Source organism: Ascaphus truei (genome assembly GCF_040206685.1).
Source record: "Ascaphus truei isolate aAscTru1 chromosome 2 unlocalized genomic scaffold, aAscTru1.hap1 SUPER_2_unloc_2, whole genome shotgun sequence".
In the NCBI taxonomy this organism is placed as follows: Eukaryota; Metazoa; Chordata; class Amphibia; order Anura; family Ascaphidae; genus Ascaphus; species Ascaphus truei.
The window spans coordinates 11,518-31,520 of NW_027453816.1; the positions used below are offsets into that span (position 1 = coordinate 11,518).

Genomic DNA, 20,003 nt, shown 5'->3' on the forward strand with positions numbered 1-20,003 from the left:
GTGTGTGTGTGCTGTGTTACTGAGCGTTAGTAACACACAACTGATCATTAGTCAGTGTGTCACTGTGTGTGTGTGTGTGTGTGTGTGCTGTGTTACTGAGCGTTAGTAACACACAACTGATCATTAATCAGTGTGTCACTGTGTGTGTGTGTGCTGTGTGTGTGTGTGTGTGTGCTGTGTTACAGAGCGTTAGTAACACACAACTGATCATTAATCAGTGTGTCACTGTGTGTGTGTGTGTGTGTGTGTGCTGTGTTACAGAGCGTTAGTAACACACAACTGATCATTAATCAGCGTGTCAAATATTATCCCGGCATTGTGTGTGTGTCACTGTGTGTGTGTGTGTGTGTGTGTGTGTGTGTGTGTGTGTGCTGTGTTACAGAGCGTTAGTAACACACAACTGATCATTAATCAGTGTGTCACTGTGTGTGTGTGTGCTGTGTTACTGAGCGTTAGTAACACACAACTGATCATTAATCAGCGTGTCAAATATTATCCCGGCATTGTGTGTGTGTCACTGTATGTGTGTGTGTGTGTGTGCTGTGTTACTGAGCGTTAGTAACACACAACTGATCATTAATCAGTGTGTCACTGTGTGTGTGTGTGTCACTGTGTGTGTGTGTGTGTGTCGCTGTGTGTGTGTGCTGTGTTACAGAGCGTTAGTAACACACAACTGATCATTAATCAGTGTGTCACTGTGTGTGTGTGTGCTGTGTTACAGAGCGTTAGTAACACACAACTGATCATTAATCAGTGTGTCACTGTGTGTGTGTCACTGTGTGTGTCACTGTGTGTGTGTGTGTGTGTCACTGTGTGTGTGTGTGCTGTGTTACAGAGCGTTAGTAACACACAACTGATCATTAATCAGTGTGTCACTGTGTGTGTGTGTGTCACTGTGTGTGTCACTGTGTGTGTGTGTGCTGTGTTACAGAGCGTTAGTAACACACAACTGATCATTAATCAGCGTGTCAAATATTATCCCGGCATTGTGTGTGTGTCACTGTGTGTGTGTGTGTGCTGTGTTACTGAGCGTTAGTAACACACAACTGATCATTAATCAGCGTGTCAAATATTATCCCGGCATTGTGTGTGTCACTGTGTGTGTGTGTGTGTGTGTGCTGTGTTACTGAGCGTTAGTAACACACAACTGATCATTAATCAGCGTGTCAAATATTATCCCGGCATTGTGTGTGTGTCACTGTGTGTGTCACTGTGTGTGTGTGTGTGTGTGTGTGCTGTGTTACTGAGCGTTAGTAACACACAACTGATCATTAATCAGCGTGTCAAATATTATCCCGGCATTGTGTGTGTGTGTGTGTGTGTGTGTGTGTGCTGTGTTACTGAGCGTTAGTAACACACAACTGATCATTAATCAGCGTGTCAAATATTATCCCGGCATTGTGTGTGTGTCACTGTGTGTGTGTGTGTGCTGTGTTACTGAGCGTTAGTAACACACAACTGATCATTAATCAGCGTGTCAAATATTATCCCGGCATTGTGGTGTGTGTCACTGTGTGTGTGTCACTGTGTGTGTGTGTGTGTGTGTGCGCTGTGTTACTGAGCGTTAGTAACACACAACTGATCATTAATCAGCGTGTCAAATATTATCCCGGCATTGTGTGTGTGTCACTGTGTGTGTATGTGTTACTGAGCGTTAGTAACAAACAAGTGATCATTAATCAGCGTGTCAAATATTATCCCGGCATTGTGTGTGTGTCACTGTGTGTGTGTGTATGTGTTACTGAGCGTTAGTAACAAACAACTGATCATTAATCAGCGTGTCAAATATTATCCCGGCATTGTGTGTGTGTCACCGTGTGTGTGTGCTGTGTCACTGTGTGTGTGTGTGTTACTGTGTGTGTACATGTCACTGTGTGTGTGTGTGTGTGTCACTGTGTGTGTGTGTGCTGTGTTATAGAGCGTTAGTAACACACAACTGATCAATACTCAGTGTCTCAAATATTATCACGGGCATTGTGTGTGTCACTGTGTGTGTGTGTGTGGTGTGTGTGTGTGTGTGTGTGTGTGTGTGTGTGTGTGTGCTGTGTCACTGTGTGTGTGTGTGCTGTGTTACTGAGCGTTACTAACACACACCTGATCATTAATCAGTGTCTCAAATATTATCCCGGCCTTGTGTTTGTGTGTGTTACTGTGTGTGTCACTGTGTGTGTGTGTCACTGTGTGTGTGTGTCACTGTGTGTGTGTGTGTCACTGTGTGTGTGTGTGTGTGTGTGCCTGTGTGTGTGTCACTGTGTGTCACTGTGTGTCACTGTGTGTGTGTGTCACTGTGTGTGTCACTGTGTGTGCCACTGTGTGTGTCACTGTGTGTGTCACTGTGTGTGTGTGTCACTGTGTGTGTGTGTGTGTGCATGTGTGTTTCACTGTGTGTACGTGTGTGTGTGTGCTGTGTTACTGAGCGTTACTAACACAGATGATCATTAATCAGTGTCTCATATTATCCCGGGCATTGTGTGTGTCACTGTGTGTGTGTGTGTCACTGTGACGTGTGTGTCTGTGTCCCTTTATGTGTGTCCTCCCCCCCGCCCCCTGCCCGTGTGTCCCCCCTTGTGTGTGTGTGTGCCTGTGTGTGTGTCCCTGAGCAGTGTGTGTGCCTGTGTGTGTGTCCCTGAGCAGTGAGTGTGCCCTGAGCAGTGTGTGTGAGTGAGAGCAGCAGGAGCAGACAGACGGGGAGAGGCTGAGTGAGTGTCACACAGTGACTGCTGCTGAGCTAGAGGGGGAGGAGGGGGGCTGTGAGGGGGAGGGGGGCTGTGAGGGGGAGGGGGCTGTGAGGGGGAGGGGAATGTAAGGGGGAGGGGGGCTGTGAGAGGGAGGGGGGCTGTGAGAGGGAGGGGGCTGTGAGAGGGAGGAGGGGGGCTGTGAGAGGGAGGAGGGGGGCTGTGAGAGAGGAGGAGGGGGGCTGTGAGAGGGAGGAGGGGGCTGTGAGAGGGAGGAGGGGGGGCTGTGAGAGGGAGGAGGGCTGTGAGAGGGAGAGGGGGGCTGTGAGAGGGACGAGGGGGGCTGTGAGAGGGACGAGGGGGCTGTGAGAGGGACGAGGGGGGCTGTTGAGAGGGACGAGGGGGGCTGTGAGAGGGAGGGGGGCTGTGAGAGCGACGAGGGGGGCTGTGAGAGGGACGAGGGGGCTGTGAGAGGGACGAGGGGGGCTGTGAGAGGGAGGGGGGCTGTGAGAGGGACGAGGGGGGCTGTGAGAGGGACGAGGGGGGCTGTGAGAGGGAGGAGGGGGGCTGTGAGAGAGAGGGGGCTGAGAGGGAGGAGGGGGCTGTGAGGGGAGGGGGGCTGTGAGGGGGAGGGAGGCTGTGAGAGGGAGGAGGGGGCTGTGAGAGGGAGGGGGCTGTGAGGAGGAGGAGGGGGGCTGTGAGGGAGAGGAGGGGGCTGTGAGGGGGAGGGGGGCTGTGAGGGGGAGGAGGGGGGCTGTGAGGGGAGGAGGGGGGTTGTGAGGGGGAGGGGGGCTGTGAGGAGGAGGGGGGCTGTGAGGGGGAGGAGGGGGGCTGTGAGGGGAGGAGGGGGAGGGGGCTGTGAGGGGGAGGAGGGGGGGCGTGAGGGGGGAGGGTGGGCTGTGAGTGGGAGGAGGGGGGCTGTGAGGGGGAGGAGCGGGGGTGTGAGGGGGGAGGGGGCTGTGAGGGGGAGGAGGGGGCTGTGAGGGGGAGGAGGGGGGCTGTGAGGGGGAGGAGGGGGGGCTGTGAGGGGGAGGAGGAGGCGGGCTGTGAGGGGGAGGAGGGGGGCTGTGAGGGGGAGAGGAGGCGGCTGTGAGGGGAGGAGGGGGGCTGTGAGGTGGGGGAGGGAGGCTGTGAGGGGGACGAGGGGGGCTGTGAGGTGGGGGAGGGAGGCTGTGAGGTGGGGGAGGGAGGCTGTGAGGGGGAGGAGGGGGGGGCTGTGAGGGGGAGGAGGGGGGCTGTGAGGTGGGGGGAGGGGGGCTGTGAGGGTGAGGGGAGCTGTGAGGGTGAGGGGGGCTGTGAGAGGTGGGGGAGGGGGGACTGGGAGAGGGAGGGGAAGGGGGCTGTGAGGGGGAGGAGGAGGGGGGCTGTGAGAGATGGGGGAGCTGTGAGAGGGAGGGGGCTGTGAGGGGGAGGAGGGGGCTGTGAGGGGGAGGAGGGGGGCTGTGAAGTGGGGGAGGGAGGCTGTGAGGTGGGGGGAGGGGGGCTGTGAGGGTGAGGATAGCTGTGAGGGGGCTGTGAGAGGTGGGGAGGGGGGCTGGGAGAGGGAGGGGAAGGGGGGCTGTGAGGGGGAGGAGGAGGGGGGCTGTGAGAGATGGGGGAGCTGTGAGAGGGAGGGGGGCTGTGAGGGGAGGAGGGGGGCTGTGAGGGGGAGGAGGGGGGCTGTGAGGGGGAGGAGGGAGTCTGTGAGGGGAGGAGGGGGGCTGTGAGGGGGAGGAGGGGGGCTGTGAGAGGGAGGGAGGCTGTGAGGTGGGGAGGGGTGGCTGTGAGGGGGAGGGGGGCTGTGAGAGGTGGGGAGGGGGGCTGTGAGAGGTGGGGGAGGGGGGCTGTGAGAGGTGGGGAAGGGGGGCTGGGAGGGGAAGGGGGGCTGGGAGAGGGAGGGGAAGGGGGCTGGAGAGATGGGGGAGCTGTGAGATGGAGGGGGTTGTGAGGGGAGGGGCTGGAGAGGGAGGGGAAGGGGGGCGGTTAGTGGGAGGAGGAGGGGGGCTGGGAGAGATAGGGGAGCTGTGAGGGGAGGATGGGCTGTGAGGGGGAGGGGGTTGTGAGGGGGAGGAGGACTGTGAAAGAGTGGGGGAGGGGACTGTGAAAGAGAGGGGGGGACTGTGAAAAAGAGGGGAGGGGACTGTGAAAGAGAGGGGGAGGGGACTGTGAAAGAGAGGGGGAGGGGACTGTGAAGAGAGGGGAGGGGACTGTGAAGGGTAGGCAGAGAGGGGTTAGACACCTTGGGCCACCCTCTTCTCCTTCACATTCTCCATACTCTTGGTATTCGGAACAAAGCTCTATCCTGGATCTCATCCTACCTCTCCCATCGTACTTTCAGTGTCTCTTCTGCTAATACCTCCTCCTCCTCTATTGATCTCTCGGTGGGGGTACCCCAGGGCTCTGTCCTGGGACCTCTTCTCTTTTCTCTGTACACACTCTCTCTAGGTGACCTAATAACATCTTTTGGGTTTAAATATCACCTCTATGCTGACGACACACACATGTACTTTCCTACCCCTGACCTTACACCTGCTGTACAAACCAAAGTTTCTGAATGTCTCTCTGCTATATCTTCCTGGATGGCCCTCCGCCGCCTTAAACTCAACATGGCTAAAAACAGAGCTCCTCATACTTCCTCCCAAACCTGGCCCTACTACCTCCTTCCACATTACTGTTGGAAGTACCATCATTCACCCAGTAGCCCAAGCACGCTGCCTAGCGGTCACACTCGACTCCTCTCTCTCATTCTCCTCTCACATTCAAAACATTTCTAAAACCTGTCGCTTTTTCCTCCGCAATATAACTAAGATACGCCCTTTCCTCTGTTGCTCGACTGCTAAAACTCTGACTCGGGCCCTCATTCTCTCCCGTCTTGATTACTGTAACCTCCTGCTGTCTGGCCTTCCTGCTCTCACCTGTCTTCCCTACAATCTATCCTAAACGCTGCTGCCAGAATCACTCTACTCTTTCCTAGATCTGTCTCAGCATCTCCCCTCCTGAAATCCCTCTCCTGGCCTCCGATCAAATCCCGCTCTCACACTCCGTTCTCCTCCTCACTTTTAAAGCTTTACACTCTTCTGCCCCTCCTTACATCTCAGCCCTAATTTCTCGCTATGCACCATCCAGACTCTTGCGTTCTTCTCAAGGATATCTTCTTTCTACCCCCTTTGTATCTAAAGCTCTCTCCCGCCTTAAACCTTTTTCACTGACTGCCCCACACCTCTGGAATGCCCTTCCCCTCAGTACCCGACTAGCACCCTCTCTATCCACCTTTAGGACCCACCTTAAGACACACTTGCTTAAAGAAGCATATGAATAGCACTGTGGATATTCTGAACACATGATACATAAAGCTTGGCCCCCTGCAGACGCACTTACCAGAACTCCCTCCTACTGTCTCTGTACGTTCTCCCTACCTACCAATTAGACTGTAAGCTCCTCGGGGCAGGGACTCCTCTTCCTAAATGTTACTTTGATGTCTAAAGCACTTATTCCCATGATCTGTTATTTATATTATCTGTTATTTATATGATTACCACGTGATTACTACTGTGAAGCGCTATGTACATTAATGGCGCTTTATAAATAAAGACATACAATACAATACAAGCCCAGAGACAATAGGAGAAAGGAGAGAGGGAGAGGGATGGGGAGGGTTAGGGATGGAATAGGGTGGGGAGAGAGAGAGACAAGGAGTGGTATAGAGAGGGAGAGAGAGAGAGAGAGAGAGAGAGAGAGAGAGAGAGAGAGGAGTGGGATAGCGACAGAGAGAGGGATAGATAGACAGAGAGGGATGGGGAGGGTTAGGGATGGGATAGGGTGGGAGAGAGAGAGAAATGAGTGTTATAGAGAGTGAGAGAGGGGTGGGAGAGAGAGAGGAGTGGAATAGCGACAGAGAGAGAGGGATCAGATCAGAGAGGGAGGGAGGGAGAGAGAGTGAGGGAGAGAAAGAAGTGGTATAGAGAGAGAGAGAGGGGGGGAGGGAGAGAGAGAGAAGGGAGTGGGATAGAGAGTGAGAGAGGGGTGGGAGTGGACGAGAGAGAGAGGAGTGGGATAGAGAGAGAGAGGAGTGGGATAGAGAGGGAGAGAGTGAGAGGAGATGGGAGTATGAGGGGACAGAGAGAGGAGTGGGGAAGGATGGAGGAGAGAAAGAAGGGACGAGAGAATAGGAAATAGTAGAGAGAGAGATGGGATGAGGGCAGAGCAGGAGGAGGGAGGATCACGAGTCGGATACAGAGAGAGAGGAGCTTCCCAGCCTCAGTCTGTCACAGGGATCAGCACCCGGCATGTGGAAGGATTACATCTCCCATCCACCTCCTGTGCACCCGAGAACTGATTCCATGGGACACTGAGGGGCTGGGGTATCCCTCACAGAGGGGACACAGGGATCAGCACCCAGCATGTGGAAGGATTACATCTCCCATCCACCTCCTGTGCACCCGAGACCTGATTCCATGGGACACTGAGGGGCTGGGGTATCCCTCACAGAGGGGACACGGGGATCAGCACCCGGCATGTGGAAGTATTACATCTCCCATCTACCTCCTGTGCACCCGAGACCTGATTCCATGGGACACTGAGGGGCTGGGGTATCCCTCACAGAGGGGACACAGGTATCAGCACCCTGCATGTGGAAGGATTACATCTCCCATCCACCTCCTGTGCACCCGAGACCTGATTCCATGGGACACTGAGGGGCTGGGGTATCCCTCACAGAGGGGACACAGGTATCAGCACCCTGCATGTGGAAGGATTACATCTCCCATCTACCTCCTGTGCACCCGAGACCTGATTCCATGGGAGATCCCAACATGCAGGCACTGGGACACTGAGGGTCTGGGGTATCCCTCACAGAGGGGACCCTGAGGGGGCTGGGGTATCCCTCACAGAGGGGACCCTGAGGGGGCTGGGGTATCTCTCACAGAGGGGCACAGGAGATGCAAAGGAGGATTTGAGTGTCATATCAACACCCCCAGCCCTGCAGGTCCTGGATACCAACCATGAGGACCTGCAGGTGAAGCTGCCACCTCTACTTGGAGAAGACCTCCCAAGAAGAGAGAGGGGGCTGCTAGTTGGAATACCTCTTCTGGGAGGGAGCAGGGCACGCAGGAGGAGGTGCAGGGGGAAGAGTTGGGTGGGATTTCTTCTCTGGTGGGGTGGGGGAGCCATCATGTCCCTGAAGAGGAAAGAGAGTGTCCATTTGGAGAAGGGGAAGAAGGACACCAGAGTCAAGAGAGCCGTGCGGATCTCCAGCTTGGTGGCCCAGGAGGTAAGAGGGTAACCCAGAGGGGGGTACACCGCATTGCGCAGGGGATCCCCCCCCCCCAGCTCACTACTAGTACAGACACGTTACACACGGGCTGTGTATCAGAGATTCACTGAGGCACAAACCAGCAGGGGCAGGGGGTAGTGAGTGAGCTGTGTGTGTGTAGTGAATGAGCTGTGTGGGAGGTAGTGAGTTAGCTGTGTGGGAGGTAGTGAGTGAGCTGTGTGGGAGGTAGTGAGTGAGCGGTGTGGGATGTAGTGAGTGAGCTGTGTGGGAGGTAGTGAGTGAGGTGTGTGGCAGGTAGTGAGGGAGCTGTGTGGGAGGTAGTGAGTGAGCTGTGTGGGAGGTAGTGAGTGAGCGGTGTGGGATGTAGTGAGTGAGCTGTGTGTGTGTAGTGAGTGAGCTGTGTGGGAGGTAGTGAGTGAGCTGTGTGGCTGGTAGTGAGTGAGCTGTGTGGGAGGTAGTGAGTGAGCTGTGTGGCTGGTAGTGAGTGAGCTGTGGGAGGTAGTGAATGAGCTGTGTGGCAGGTAGTGAGTAAGCTGTGTGGCAGGTAGTGAGTGAGCTGTGTGGGAGGTAGTGAGTGAGCTGTGTGGCTGGTAGTGAGTGAGCTGTGTGGGAGGTAGTGAGTGAGCTGTGTGGGAGGTAGTGAGTGAGCTGTGTGGGAGGTAGTGAGTGAGCTGTGTGGCAGGTAGTGAGTGAGCTGTGTGGCAGGTAGTGAGTGAGCTGTGTGGGAGGTAGTGAGTGAGCTGTGTGGGAGGTAGTGAGTGAGCTGTGTGTCTGGTAGTGAGTGAGCGGTGTGGGAGGTAGTGAGTGAGCTGTGTGGGAGGTAGTGAGTGAGCTTTGTGGGAGGTAGTGAGTGAGCTGTGTGGCTGGTAGTGAGTGAGCTGTATGGGAGGTAGTGAGTGAGCTGTGTGGGAGGTAGTGAGAGAGCTGTGTGGGAGGTAGTGAGTGAGCTGTGTGGCAGGTAGGGAGTGAGCTGTGTGGGAGGTAGTGAGTGAGCTGTGTGGGAGGTAGTGAGTGAGCTGTGTGGGAGGTAGTGAGTGAGCTGTGTGTCTGGTAATGAGTGAGCGGTGTGGGAGGTAGTGAGTGAGCTGTGTGTGAGGTAGTGAGTGAGCTGTGTGGGAGGTAGTGAGTGAGCTGTGTGTCTGGTAGTGAGTGAGCTGTGTGTCTGGTAGTGAGTGAGCTGTGTGTGAGGTAGTGAGTGAGCTGTGTGGGAGGTAGTGAGTGAGCTGTGTGGGAGGTAGTGAGTGAGCTGTGTGGCTGGTAGTGACTGAGCAGTGTAGGAGGTAGTGAGTGAGCTGTGTGGGAGGTAGTGAGTGAGCTGTGTGGGAGGTAGTGAGTGAGCTGTGTGGCTGGTAGTGAGTGAGCAGTGTAGGAGGTAGTGAGTGAGCTGTGTGGGAGGTAGTAAGTGAGCTGTGTGGGAGGCAGTGAGTGAGCTGTGTGGGAGGTAGTGAGTGAGCTGTGTGGGAGGTAGTGAGTGAGCTGTGTGGGAGGTAGTGAGTGAGCTGTGTGGGAGGTAGTGAGTGAGCTGTGTGGGAGGTAGTGAGTGAGCTGTGTGGGAGGTAGTGAGTGAGCTGTGTGTGAGGTAGTGAGTGAGCTGTGTGGGAGGTAGTGAGTGAGCTGTGTGGGAGGTAGTGAGTGAGCTGTGTGGCAGGTAGGGAGTGAGCTGTGTGGGAGGTAGTGAGTGAGCTGTGTGGGAGGTAGTGAGTGAGCTGTGTGGGAGGTAGTGAGTGAGCTGTGTGTCTGGTAATGAGTGAGCGGTGTGGGAGGTAGTGAGTGAGCTGTGTGTGAGGTAGTGAGTGAGCTGTGTGGGAGGTAGTGAGTGAGCTGTGTGTCTGGTAGTGAGTGAGCTGTGTGTCTGGTAGTGAGTGAGCTGTGTGTGAGGTAGTGAGTGAGCTGTGTGGGAGGTAGTGAGTGAGCTGTGTGGGAGGTAGTGAGTGAGCTGTGTGGCTGGTAGTGACTGAGCAGTGTAGGAGGTAGTGAGTGAGCTGTGTGGGAGGTAGTGAGTGAGCTGTGTGGGAGGTAGTGAGTGAGCTGTGTGGCTGGTAGTGAGTGAGCAGTGTAGGAGGTAGTGAGTGAGCTGTGTGGGAGGTAGTAAGTGAGCTGTGTGGGAGGCAGTGAGTGAGCTGTGTGGGAGGTAGTGAGTGAGCTGTGTGGGAGGTAGTGAGTGAGCTGTGTGGGAGGTAGTGAGTGAGCTGTGTGGGAGGTAGTGAGTGAGCTGTGTGGGAGGTAGTGAGTGAGCTGTGTGGGAGGTAGTGAGTGAGCTGTGTGGGAGGTAGTGAGTGAGCTGTGTGGGAGGTAGTGAGTGAGCTGTGTGTCTGGTAGTGAGTGAGCTGTGTGTCTGGTAGTGAGTGAGCTGTGTGTGAGGTAGTGAGTGAGCTGTGTGGGAGGTAGTGAGTGAGCTGTGTGGGAGGTAGTGAGTGAGCTGTGTGGCTGGTAGTGACTGAGCAGTGTAGGAGGTAGTGAGTGAGCTGTGTGGGAGGTAGTGAGTGAGCTGTGTGGGAGGTAGTGAGTGAGCTGTGTGGCTGGTAGTGAGTGAGCAGTGTAGGAGGTAGTGAGTGAGCTGTGTGGGAGGTAGTAAGTGAGCTGTGTGGGAGGCAGTGAGTGAGCTGTGTGGGAGGTAGTGAGTGAGCTGTGTGGGAGGTAGTGAGTGAGCTGTGTGGGAGGTAGTGAGTGAGCTGTGTGGGAGGTAGTGAGTGAGCTGTGTGGGAGGTAGTGAGTGAGCTGTGTGGGAGGTAGTGAGTGAGCTGTGTGTGAGGTAGTGAGTGAGCTGTGTGGGAGGTAGTGAGTGAGCTGTGTGGGAGGTAGTGAGTGAGCTGTGTGGCAGGTAGGGAGTGAGCTGTGTGGGAGGTAGTGAGTGAGCTGTGTGGGAGGTAGTGAGTGAGCTGTGTGGGAGGTAGTGAGTGAGCTGTGTGTCTGGTAATGAGTGAGCGGTGTGGGAGGTAGTGAGTGAGCTGTGTGTGAGGTAGTGAGTGAGCTGTGTGGGAGGTAGTGAGTGAGCTGTGTGTCTGGTAGTGAGTGAGCTGTGTGTCTGGTAGTGAGTGAGCTGTGTGTGAGGTAGTGAGTGAGCTGTGTGGGAGGTAGTGAGTGAGCTGTGTGGGAGGTAGTGAGTGAGCTGTGTGGCTGGTAGTGACTGAGCAGTGTAGGAGGTAGTGAGTGAGCTGTGTGGGAGGTAGTGAGTGAGCTGTGTGGGAGGTAGTGAGTGAGCTGTGTGGCTGGTAGTGAGTGAGCAGTGTAGGAGGTAGTGAGTGAGCTGTGTGGGAGGTAGTAAGTGAGCTGTGTGGGAGGCAGTGAGTGAGCTGTGTGGGAGGTAGTGAGTGAGCTGTGTGGGAGGTAGTGAGTGAGCTGTGTGGGAGGTAGTGAGTGAGCTGTGTGGGAGGTAGTGAGTGAGCTGTGTGGGAGGTAGTGAGTGAGCTGTGTGGGAGGTAGTGAGTGAGCTGTGTGGGAGGTAGTGAGTGAGCTGTGTGGGAGGTAGTGAGTGAGCTGTGTGGGAGGTAGTGAGTGAGCTGTGTGGGAGGTAGTGAGTGAGCTGTGTGGGAGGTAGTGAGTGAGCTGTGTGGGAGGTAGTGAGTGAGCTGTGTGGCTGGTAGTGAGTGAGCGGTGTGGGAGGTAGTGAGTGAGCTGTGTGGGAGGTAGTGAGTGAGCTGTGTGGGAGGTAGTGAGTGAGCTGTGTGGCTGGTAGTGAGTGAGCTGTGTGGGAGGTAGTGAGTGAGCTGTGTGGGAGGTAGTGAGTGAGCGGTGTGGGAGGTAGTGAGTGAGCTGTGTGGCTGGTAGTGAGTGAGCTGTGTGGGAGGTAGTGAGTGAGCTGTGTGGGAGGTAGTGAGTGAGCGGTGTGGGAGGTAGTGAGTGAGCTGTGTGGCTGGTAGTGAGTGAGCTGTGTGGGAGGTAGTGAGTGAGCTGTGTGGGAGGTAGTGAGTGAGCGGTGTGGGAGGTAGTGAGTGAGCTGTGTGGGAGGTAGTGAGTGAGCTGTGTGGCTGGTAGTGAGTGAGCTGTGTGGGAGGTAGTGAGTGAGCTGTGTGGGAGGTAGTGAGTGAGCGGTGTGGGAGGTAGTGAGTGAGCTGTGTGGCTGGTAGTGAGTGAGCTGTGTGGGAGGTAGTGAGTGAGCTGTGTGGGAGGTAGTGAGTGAGCGGTGTGGGAGGTAGTGAGTGAGCTGTGTGGGAGGTAGTGAGTGAGCTGTGTGGGAGGCAGTGAGTGAGCTGTGTGGCTGGTAGTGAGTGAGCGGTGTGGGAGGTAGTGAGTGAGCGGTGTGGGAGGTAGTGAGTGAGCTGTGTGGGAGGTAGTGAGTGAGCTGTGTGGCTGGTAGTGAGTGAGCGGTGTGGGAGGTAGTGAGTGAGCGGTGTGGGAGGTAGTGAGTGAGCTGTGTGGGAGGTAGTGAGTGAGCTGTGTGGGAGGCAGTGAGTGAGCTGTGTGGCTGGTAGTGACTGAGCAGTGTAGGAGGTAGTGAGTGAGCTGTGTGGGAGGTAGTGAGTGAGCTGTGTGGGAGGTAGTGAGTGAGCTGTGTGGCTGGTAGTGAGTGAGCAGTGTAGGAGGTAGTGAGTGAGCTGTGTGGGAGGTAGTAAGTGAGCTGTGTGGGAGGCAGTGAGTGAGCTGTGTGGGAGGTAGTGAGTGAGCTGTGTGGGAGGTAGTGAGTGAGCTGTGTGGGAGGTAGTGAGTGAGCTGTGTGGGAGGTAGTGAGTGAGCTGTGTGGGAGGTAGTGAGTGAGCTGTGTGGGAGGTAGTGAGTGAGCTGTGTGTGAGGTAGTGAGTGAGCTGTGTGGGAGGTAGTGAGTGAGCTGTGTGGGAGGTAGTGAGTGAGCTGTGTGGCAGGTAGGGAGTGAGCTGTGTGGGAGGTAGTGAGTGAGCTGTGTGGGAGGTAGTGAGTGAGCTGTGTGGGAGGTAGTGAGTGAGCTGTGTGTCTGGTAATGAGTGAGCGGTGTGGGAGGTAGTGAGTGAGCTGTGTGTGAGGTAGTGAGTGAGCTGTGTGGGAGGTAGTGAGTGAGCTGTGTGTCTGGTAGTGAGTGAGCTGTGTGTCTGGTAGTGAGTGAGCTGTGTGTGAGGTAGTGAGTGAGCTGTGTGGGAGGTAGTGAGTGAGCTGTGTGGGAGGTAGTGAGTGAGCAGTGTAGGAGGTAGTGAGTGAGCTGTGTGGGAGGTAGTAAGTGAGCTGTGTGGGAGGCAGTGAGTGAGCTGTGTGGGAGGTAGTGAGTGAGCTGTGTGGGAGGTAGTGAGTGAGCTGTGTGGGAGGTAGTGAGTGAGCTGTGTGGGAGGTAGTGAGTGAGCTGTGTGGGAGGTAGTGAGTGAGCTGTGTGGGAGGTAGTGAGTGAGCTGTGTGGGAGGTAGTGAGTGAGCTGTGTGGGAGGTAGTGAGTGAGCTGTGTGTCTGGTAGTGAGTGAGCTGTGTGTCTGGTAGTGAGTGAGCTGTGTGTGAGGTAGTGAGTGAGCTGTGTGGGAGGTAGTGAGTGAGCTGTGTGGGAGGTAGTGAGTGAGCTGTGTGGCTGGTAGTGACTGAGCAGTGTAGGAGGTAGTGAGTGAGCTGTGTGGGAGGTAGTGAGTGAGCTGTGTGTGAGGTAGTGAGTGAGCTGTGTGGCTGGTAGTGAGTGAGCAGTGTAGGAGGTAGTGAGTGAGCTGTGTGGGAGGTAGTAAGTGAGCTGTGTGGGAGGCAGTGAGTGAGCTGTGTGGGAGGTAGTGAGTGAGCTGTGTGGGAGGTAGTGAGTGAGCTGTGTGGGAGGTAGTGAGTGAGCTGTGTGGGAGGTAGTGAGTGAGCTGTGTGGGAGGTAGTGAGTGAGCTGTGTGGGAGGTAGTGAGTGAGCTGTGTGTGAGGTAGTGAGTGAGCTGTGTGGGAGGTAGTGAGTGAGCTGTGTGGGAGGTAGTGAGTGAGCTGTGTGGCAGGTAGGGAGTGAGCTGTGTGGGAGGTAGTGAGTGAGCTGTGTGGGAGGTAGTGAGTGAGCTGTGTGGGAGGTAGTGAGTGAGCTGTGTGTCTGGTAATGAGTGAGCGGTGTGGGAGGTAGTGAGTGAGCTGTGTGTGAGGTAGTGAGTGAGCTGTGTGGGAGGTAGTGAGTGAGCTGTGTGTCTGGTAGTGAGTGAGCTGTGTGTCTGGTAGTGAGTGAGCTGTGTGTGAGGTAGTGAGTGAGCTGTGTGGGAGGTAGTGAGTGAGCTGTGTGGGAGGTAGTGAGTGAGCTGTGTGGCTGGTAGTGACTGAGCAGTGTAGGAGGTAGTGAGTGAGCTGTGTGGGAGGTAGTGAGTGAGCTGTGTGGGAGGTAGTGAGTGAGCTGTGTGGCTGGTAGTGAGTGAGCAGTGTAGGAGGTAGTGAGTGAGCTGTGTGGGAGGTAGTAAGTGAGCTGTGTGGGAGGCAGTGAGTGAGCTGTGTGGGAGGTAGTGAGTGAGCTGTGTGGGAGGTAGTGAGTGAGCTGTGTGGGAGGTAGTGAGTGAGCTGTGTGGGAGGTAGTGAGTGAGCTGTGTGGGAGGTAGGGAGTGAGCTGTGTGGGAGGTAGTGAGTGAGCTGTGTGGGAGGTAGTGAGTGAGCTGTGTGGGAGGTAGTGAGTGAGCTGTGTGGGAGGTAGTGAGTGAGCTGTGTGGGAGGTAGTGAGTGAGCTGTGTGGGAGGTAGTGAGTGAGCTGTGTGGGAGGTAGTGAGTGAGCTGTGTGGCTGGTAGTGAGTGAGCGGTGTGGGAGGTAGTGAGTGAGCTGTGTGGGAGGTAGTGAGTGAGCTGTGTGGGAGGTAGTGAGTGAGCTGTGTGGGAGGTAGTGAGTGAGCTGTGTGGCTGGTAGTGAGTGAGCTGTGTGGGAGGTAGTGAGTGAGCTGTGTGGGAGGTAGTGAGTGAGCGGTGTGGGAGGTAGTGAGTGAGCTGTGTGGCTGGTAGTGAGTGAGCTGTGTGGGAGGTAGTGAGTGAGCTGTGTGGGAGGTAGTGAGTGAGCGGTGTGGGAGGTAGTGAGTGAGCTGTGTGGGAGGTAGTGAGTGAGCTGTGTGGGAGGCAGTGAGTGAGCTGTGTGGCTGGTAGTGAGTGAGCGGTGTGGGAGGTAGTGAGTGAGCGGTGTGGGAGGTAGTGAGTGAGCTGTGTGGGAGGTAGTGAGTGAGCTGTGTGGCTGGTAGTGAGTGAGCGGTGTGGGAGGTAGTGAGTGAGCGGTGTGGGAGGTAGTGAGTGAGCTGTGTGGGAGGTAGTGAGTGAGCTGTGTGGGAGGCAGTGAGTGAGCTGTGTGGCTGGTAGTGAGTGAGCTGTGTGGGAGGTAGTGAGTGAGCTGTGTGGGAGGTAGTGAGTGAGCTGTGTGGGAGGTAGTGAGTGAGCTGTGTGGGAGGTAGTGAGTGAGCTGTGTGGGAGGTAGTGAGTGAGCTGTGTGGCTGGTAGTGAGTGAGCGGTGTGGGAGGTAGTGAGTGAGCTGTGTGGGAGGTAGTGAGTGAGCTGTGTGGGAGGTAGTGAGTGAGCGGTGTGGGATGTAGTGAGTGAGCTGTGTGGGAGGTAGTGAGTGAGGTGTGTGGCAGGTAGTGAGGGAGCTGTGTGGGAGGTAGTGAGTGAGCTGTGTGGCTGGTAGTGAGTGAGCTGTGTGGGAGGTAGTGAGTGAGCTGTGTGGGAGGTAGTGAGTGAGCGGTGTGGGAGGTAGTGAGTGAGCTGTGTGGGAGGTAGTGAGTGAGCTGTGTGGGAGGCAGTGAGTGAGCTGTGTGGCTGGTAGTGAGTGAGCGGTGTGGGAGGTAGTGAGTGAGCGGTGTGGGAGGTAGTGAGTGAGCTGTGTGGGAGGTAGTGAGTGAGCTGTGTGGCTGGTAGTGAGTGAGCGGTGTGGGAGGTAGTGAGTGAGCGGTGTGGGAGGTAGTGTGTGAGCTGTGTGGGAGGTAGTGAGTGAGCTGTGTGGGAGGCAGTGAGTGAGCTGTGTGGCTGGTAGTGAGTGAGCTGTGTGGGAGGTAGTGAGTGAGCTGTGTGGGAGGTAGTGAGTGAGCTGTGTGGGAGGTAGTGAGTGAGCTGTGTGGGAGGTAGTGAGTGAGCTGTGTGGGAGGTAGTGAGTGAGCTGTGTGGCTGGTAGTGAGTGAGCGGTGTGGGAGGTAGTGAGTGAGCTGTGTGGGAGGTAGTGAGTGAGCTGTGTGGGAGGTAGTGAGTGAGCTGTGTGGGAGGTAGTGAGTGAGCTGTGTGGCTGGTAGTGAGTGAGCTGTGTGGCTGGTAGTGAGTGAGCTGTGTGGGAGGTAGTGAGTGAGCTGTGTGGGAGGTAGTGAGTGAGCTGTGTGGGAGGTAGTGAGTGAGCTGTGTGGGAGGTAGTGAGTGAGCTGTGTGGGAGGTAGTGAGTGAGCTGTGTGGCTGGTAGTGAGTGAGCGGTGTGGGAGGTAGTGAGTGAGCTGTGTGGGAGGTAGTGAGTGAGCTGTGTGGCTGGTAGTGAGTGAGCTGTGTGGGAGGTAGTGAGTGAGCTGTGTGGGAGGTAGTGAGTGAGCGGTGTGGGAGGTAGTGAGTGAGCTGTGTGGGAGGTAGTGAGTGAGCTGTGTGGGAGGTAGTGAGTGAGCTGTGTGGGAGGTAGTGAGTGAGCTGTGTGGGAGGTAGTGAGTGAGCAGTGTGGGAGGTAGTGAGTGAGCTGTGTGGGAGGTAGTGAGTGAGCTGTGTGGGAGGTAGTGAGTGAGCTGTGTGAGAGGTAGTGAGTGAGCTGTGTGGGAGGTAGTGAGTGAGCTGTGTGGGAGGTAGTGAGTGAGCTGTGTGAGAGGTAGTGAGTGAGCTGTGTGGGAGGTAGTGAGTGAGCTGTGTGGGAGGTAGTGAGTGAGCTGTGTGGGAGGTAGTGAGTGAGCGGTGTGGGAGGTAGTGAGTGAGCTGTGTGGCTGGTAGTGAGTGAGCTGTGTGGGAGGTAGTGAGTGAGCTGTGTGGCTGGTAGTGAGTGAGCGGTGTGGGAGGTAGTGAGTGAGCTCTGTGTGGCATATGGTGCCCTCGGGCCCCAGTAACGCACAATGTAAGTTGGAGTATGTTACCGTCGGTTTATCACCGAGGTCTCCGTCCCTCTTCTGAGTGATACTGACCCACAGCGGGAAAGGCACCATATCCCTGGGCAAGGGTCACTGGTTTTAGGGTGAGGATTAGAAATTGGGGTAAGGGGTTAAGGTAGGGGGTTTGGGTTTTTAGGGTTTTTTAGGGTAAGGGGTTGGGGTTTTTTAGGGTAAGGGGTTATGGTTTTTTAGGGTAAGTGGTTAGGGTTTTTTAGGGTAAGTGGTTAGGGTTTTTTAGGGTAAGTGGTTAGGGTTTTTTAGGGTAAGTGGTTAGGGTTTTTTAGGGTAAGTGGTTAGGGTTTTTTAGGGTAAGTGGTTAGGGTTTTTTAGGGTAAGTGGTTAGGGTTTTTTAGGGTAAGTGGTTAGGGTTTTTTAGGGTAAGTGGTTAGGGTTTTTTAGGGTAAGTGGTTAGGGTTTTTTAGGGTAAGTGGTTAGGGTTTTTTAGGGTAAGTGGTTAGGGTTTTTTAGGGTAAGTGGTTAGGGTTTTTTAGGGTAAGTGGTTAGGGTTTTTTAGGGTAAGAGGTTAAGGTTTTTTAGGGTAAGTGGTTAGGGTTTTTTAGGGTAAGTGGTTAGGGTTTTTTAGGGTAAGTGGTTAGGGTTTTTTAGGGTAAGTGGTTAGGGTTTTTTAGGGTAAGAGGTTAAGGTTTCTAAGGTTAAGCGGTTAGGGTTTTTAGGGTAAGGGTTTTTAGGGTGAGGGGTTAAGGTGTTTAGGGTATGGAGTTAGGTTTTTTGGGTAAGAGGTTAAGGTTTCTAAGGTTAAGCGATTAGGGTTTTTAGGGTGAGGGGTTAAGGTGTTTAGGGTATGGGGTTTAGGTGTTTATGGTGAGGGGTTAAGGTTTTTAGGGTGAGGGGTTAAGGTGTTTAGGGTAAAGGGTTATTGATTTTGGGTACTGGGTTGCATTATCTGCGTCAGCTGAATGCTCGCGGCTCCTTGTCGTGGACACATGTAAGGGTCTGTGCGCCGGACGCAGTGGGATCGGCGCCCGTTATATAGGTATCTCTGTGTGATATCGTTATTTGGGTCTGTCATGATAATATCGTGAGATATTATGTAGTTAATCCCTTTGGCGCTTGAGGGGTTAATGAGCTACACTTGTGTTAACGAAATACAAAATGTTGGGTTTGAAACAGGCCAGGCCTGTTTCTTTGGTCTGCTCTGAACTTCGAAGGGACTTAATTGGGGAGGGGGTCCATCGTGGATAGTCCACTCAAGGTGTCAACTGTTCTACACAAGTTCTGTAGACATGGTCTGGGTAGGGCAGTTTCAGAGCATCCTCTAGAAGGGTTGGACTTATGCCGGTGCCATGAGGAAATAATGTATTTAAGTCAGGGCAAAAGATTTTAAAAATCAGATGTCTACAGAGGTGCATTTGAGACCAGATAGGGGATATTTCCTCGTCTCTTACCAGTGACCTCTCTGGGGAGAAATCTATGGCATTTGGCACAGTATAGGTTTTCTTTTATGTTTATCATTTTAATTTAAGAAGCTGTTCTGCCTTATATTGTAGTAACTGTATGTTTATTTTGTAATACCGTTTCTGTAATCTAAGCACTGGATTTTTATATATATTAAAACATTTAATAAGTAATGCTTCGGGCTCTGAATGAACTGATTGCACGCTCTGGGGAGAATAATTTACTAATTCGGGCACATTGTTGCTACAACTGATTTTATGGGGTCAAAGTGCATAGTTTTGCTATAATAAACAGGGACCTGAGGCCCTGGCAAATATTAATCTGCCATCTCTTATCATATTTGCTTACCCTCAGGTGGTGGCAGTGGATGGTTATGACTGAGTAGGGATTAATACTAACTCGCGGGTTCCTTGCGCAGGAAGAAGGGGGGGTTGCTAGAGTAGCCGTGTGTATTAACCCTGTTTGCATGCCTAAGTCACGTGCTCACGCGTGTGCTGTTCCTGACGGTGGTATACTGTATGGGGACGGATTTATGGGAGATACAACTAATTTGAGGGACCTTTACGGGGGTGACGAGTGGGTACGCTTGCGGGTTGTGTATTAATCCTTGTCCCGTCTGCAGGTCGCGTGCGCACAGGGTGCCGTACGTGACAGGGTCATTCAAACTTTCATACTTTTGTTCAAACTAATGACCCTACCAAAGAGATAAAGGAACAGAGCAATAATTACCAGCTAACTTTAGAATTATGTATGATGTCACTTGTGGGCGCCTGAGAGCGGGAACACTCGTGGGGCAGAGCAGCATCTGTTGGGGGTCCCTCTTGGTCGGGGAACATACACTTGTGGGTGCCTGAGAGCGGGAACGCTCGTGGGGCGGAGCAGCATCTGTTGGGGGTCCCTCCTGGTCGGGGAACATACACTTGTGGGCGTCTGAGAGCGGGAACACACGTGGAGCGGAGCAGCATCTGTTGGGGGTCCCTCCTAGTCGGGGAACATACACTTGTGGGCGCCTGAGAGCGGGAACACTCGTGGGGCGGAGCAGCATCTGTTGGGGGTCCCTCCTAGTCGGGGAACATACACTTGTGGGTGTCTGAGAGCGGGAACACTCGTGGAGCGGAGCAGCATCTGTTGGGGGTCCCTCCTAGTCGGGGAACATACACTTGTGGGCGTCTGAGAGCGGGAACACTCGTGGAGCGGAGCAGCATCTGTTGGGGGTCCCTCCTGGTCGGGGAACATACACTTGTGGGCGTCTGAGAGCGGGAACACTCGTGGAGCGGAGCAGCATCTGTTGGGGGTCCCTCCTAGTCGGGGAACATACACTTGTGGGCGTCTGAGAGCGGGAACACTCGTGGGGCGGAGCAGCATCTGTTGGGGGTCCCTCCTGGTCGGGGAACATACACTTGTGGGCGTCTGAGAGCGGGAACACTCGTGGGGCGGAGCAGCATCTGTTGGGGTCCCTCCTGGTCGGGGAACATACACTTGTGGGCGCCTGAGAGCGGGAACACTCGTGGGGCGGAGCAGCATCTGTTGGGGGTCCCTCCTAGTCGGGGAACATACACTTGTGGGTGTCTGAGAGCGGGAACACTCGTGGGGCGGAGCAGCATCTGTTGGGGGTCCCTCCTAGTCGGGGAACATACACTTGTGGGCGTCTGAGAGCGGGAACGCTCGTGGGGCGGAGCAGCATCTGTTGGGGGTCCCTCCTAGTCAGGGAACATACACTTGTGGGTGTCTGAGAGCGGGAACGCTC

General features: G+C 54.8%; 1 protein-coding gene across 2 annotated transcripts in view; it reads left to right on the plus strand.

Moving 5' to 3' along the window:
- The first annotated feature begins 6,728 nt into the window (after positions 1–6,728).
- The window catches only part of LOC142473263 (voltage-gated inwardly rectifying potassium channel KCNH2-like), a 219,014-nt gene continuing 205,739 nt past the window's right edge, over positions 6,729–20,003 (plus strand). For both annotated transcript variants that reach the window (XM_075580454.1, XM_075580455.1), the window contains exon 1: positions 6,729–7,923. In XM_075580454.1, the coding sequence (XP_075436569.1) occupies positions 7,825–7,923 (99 nt within the window). In that variant the 5' untranslated portion in view covers positions 6,729–7,824. The remainder of the gene's footprint in view (positions 7,924–20,003) is intronic.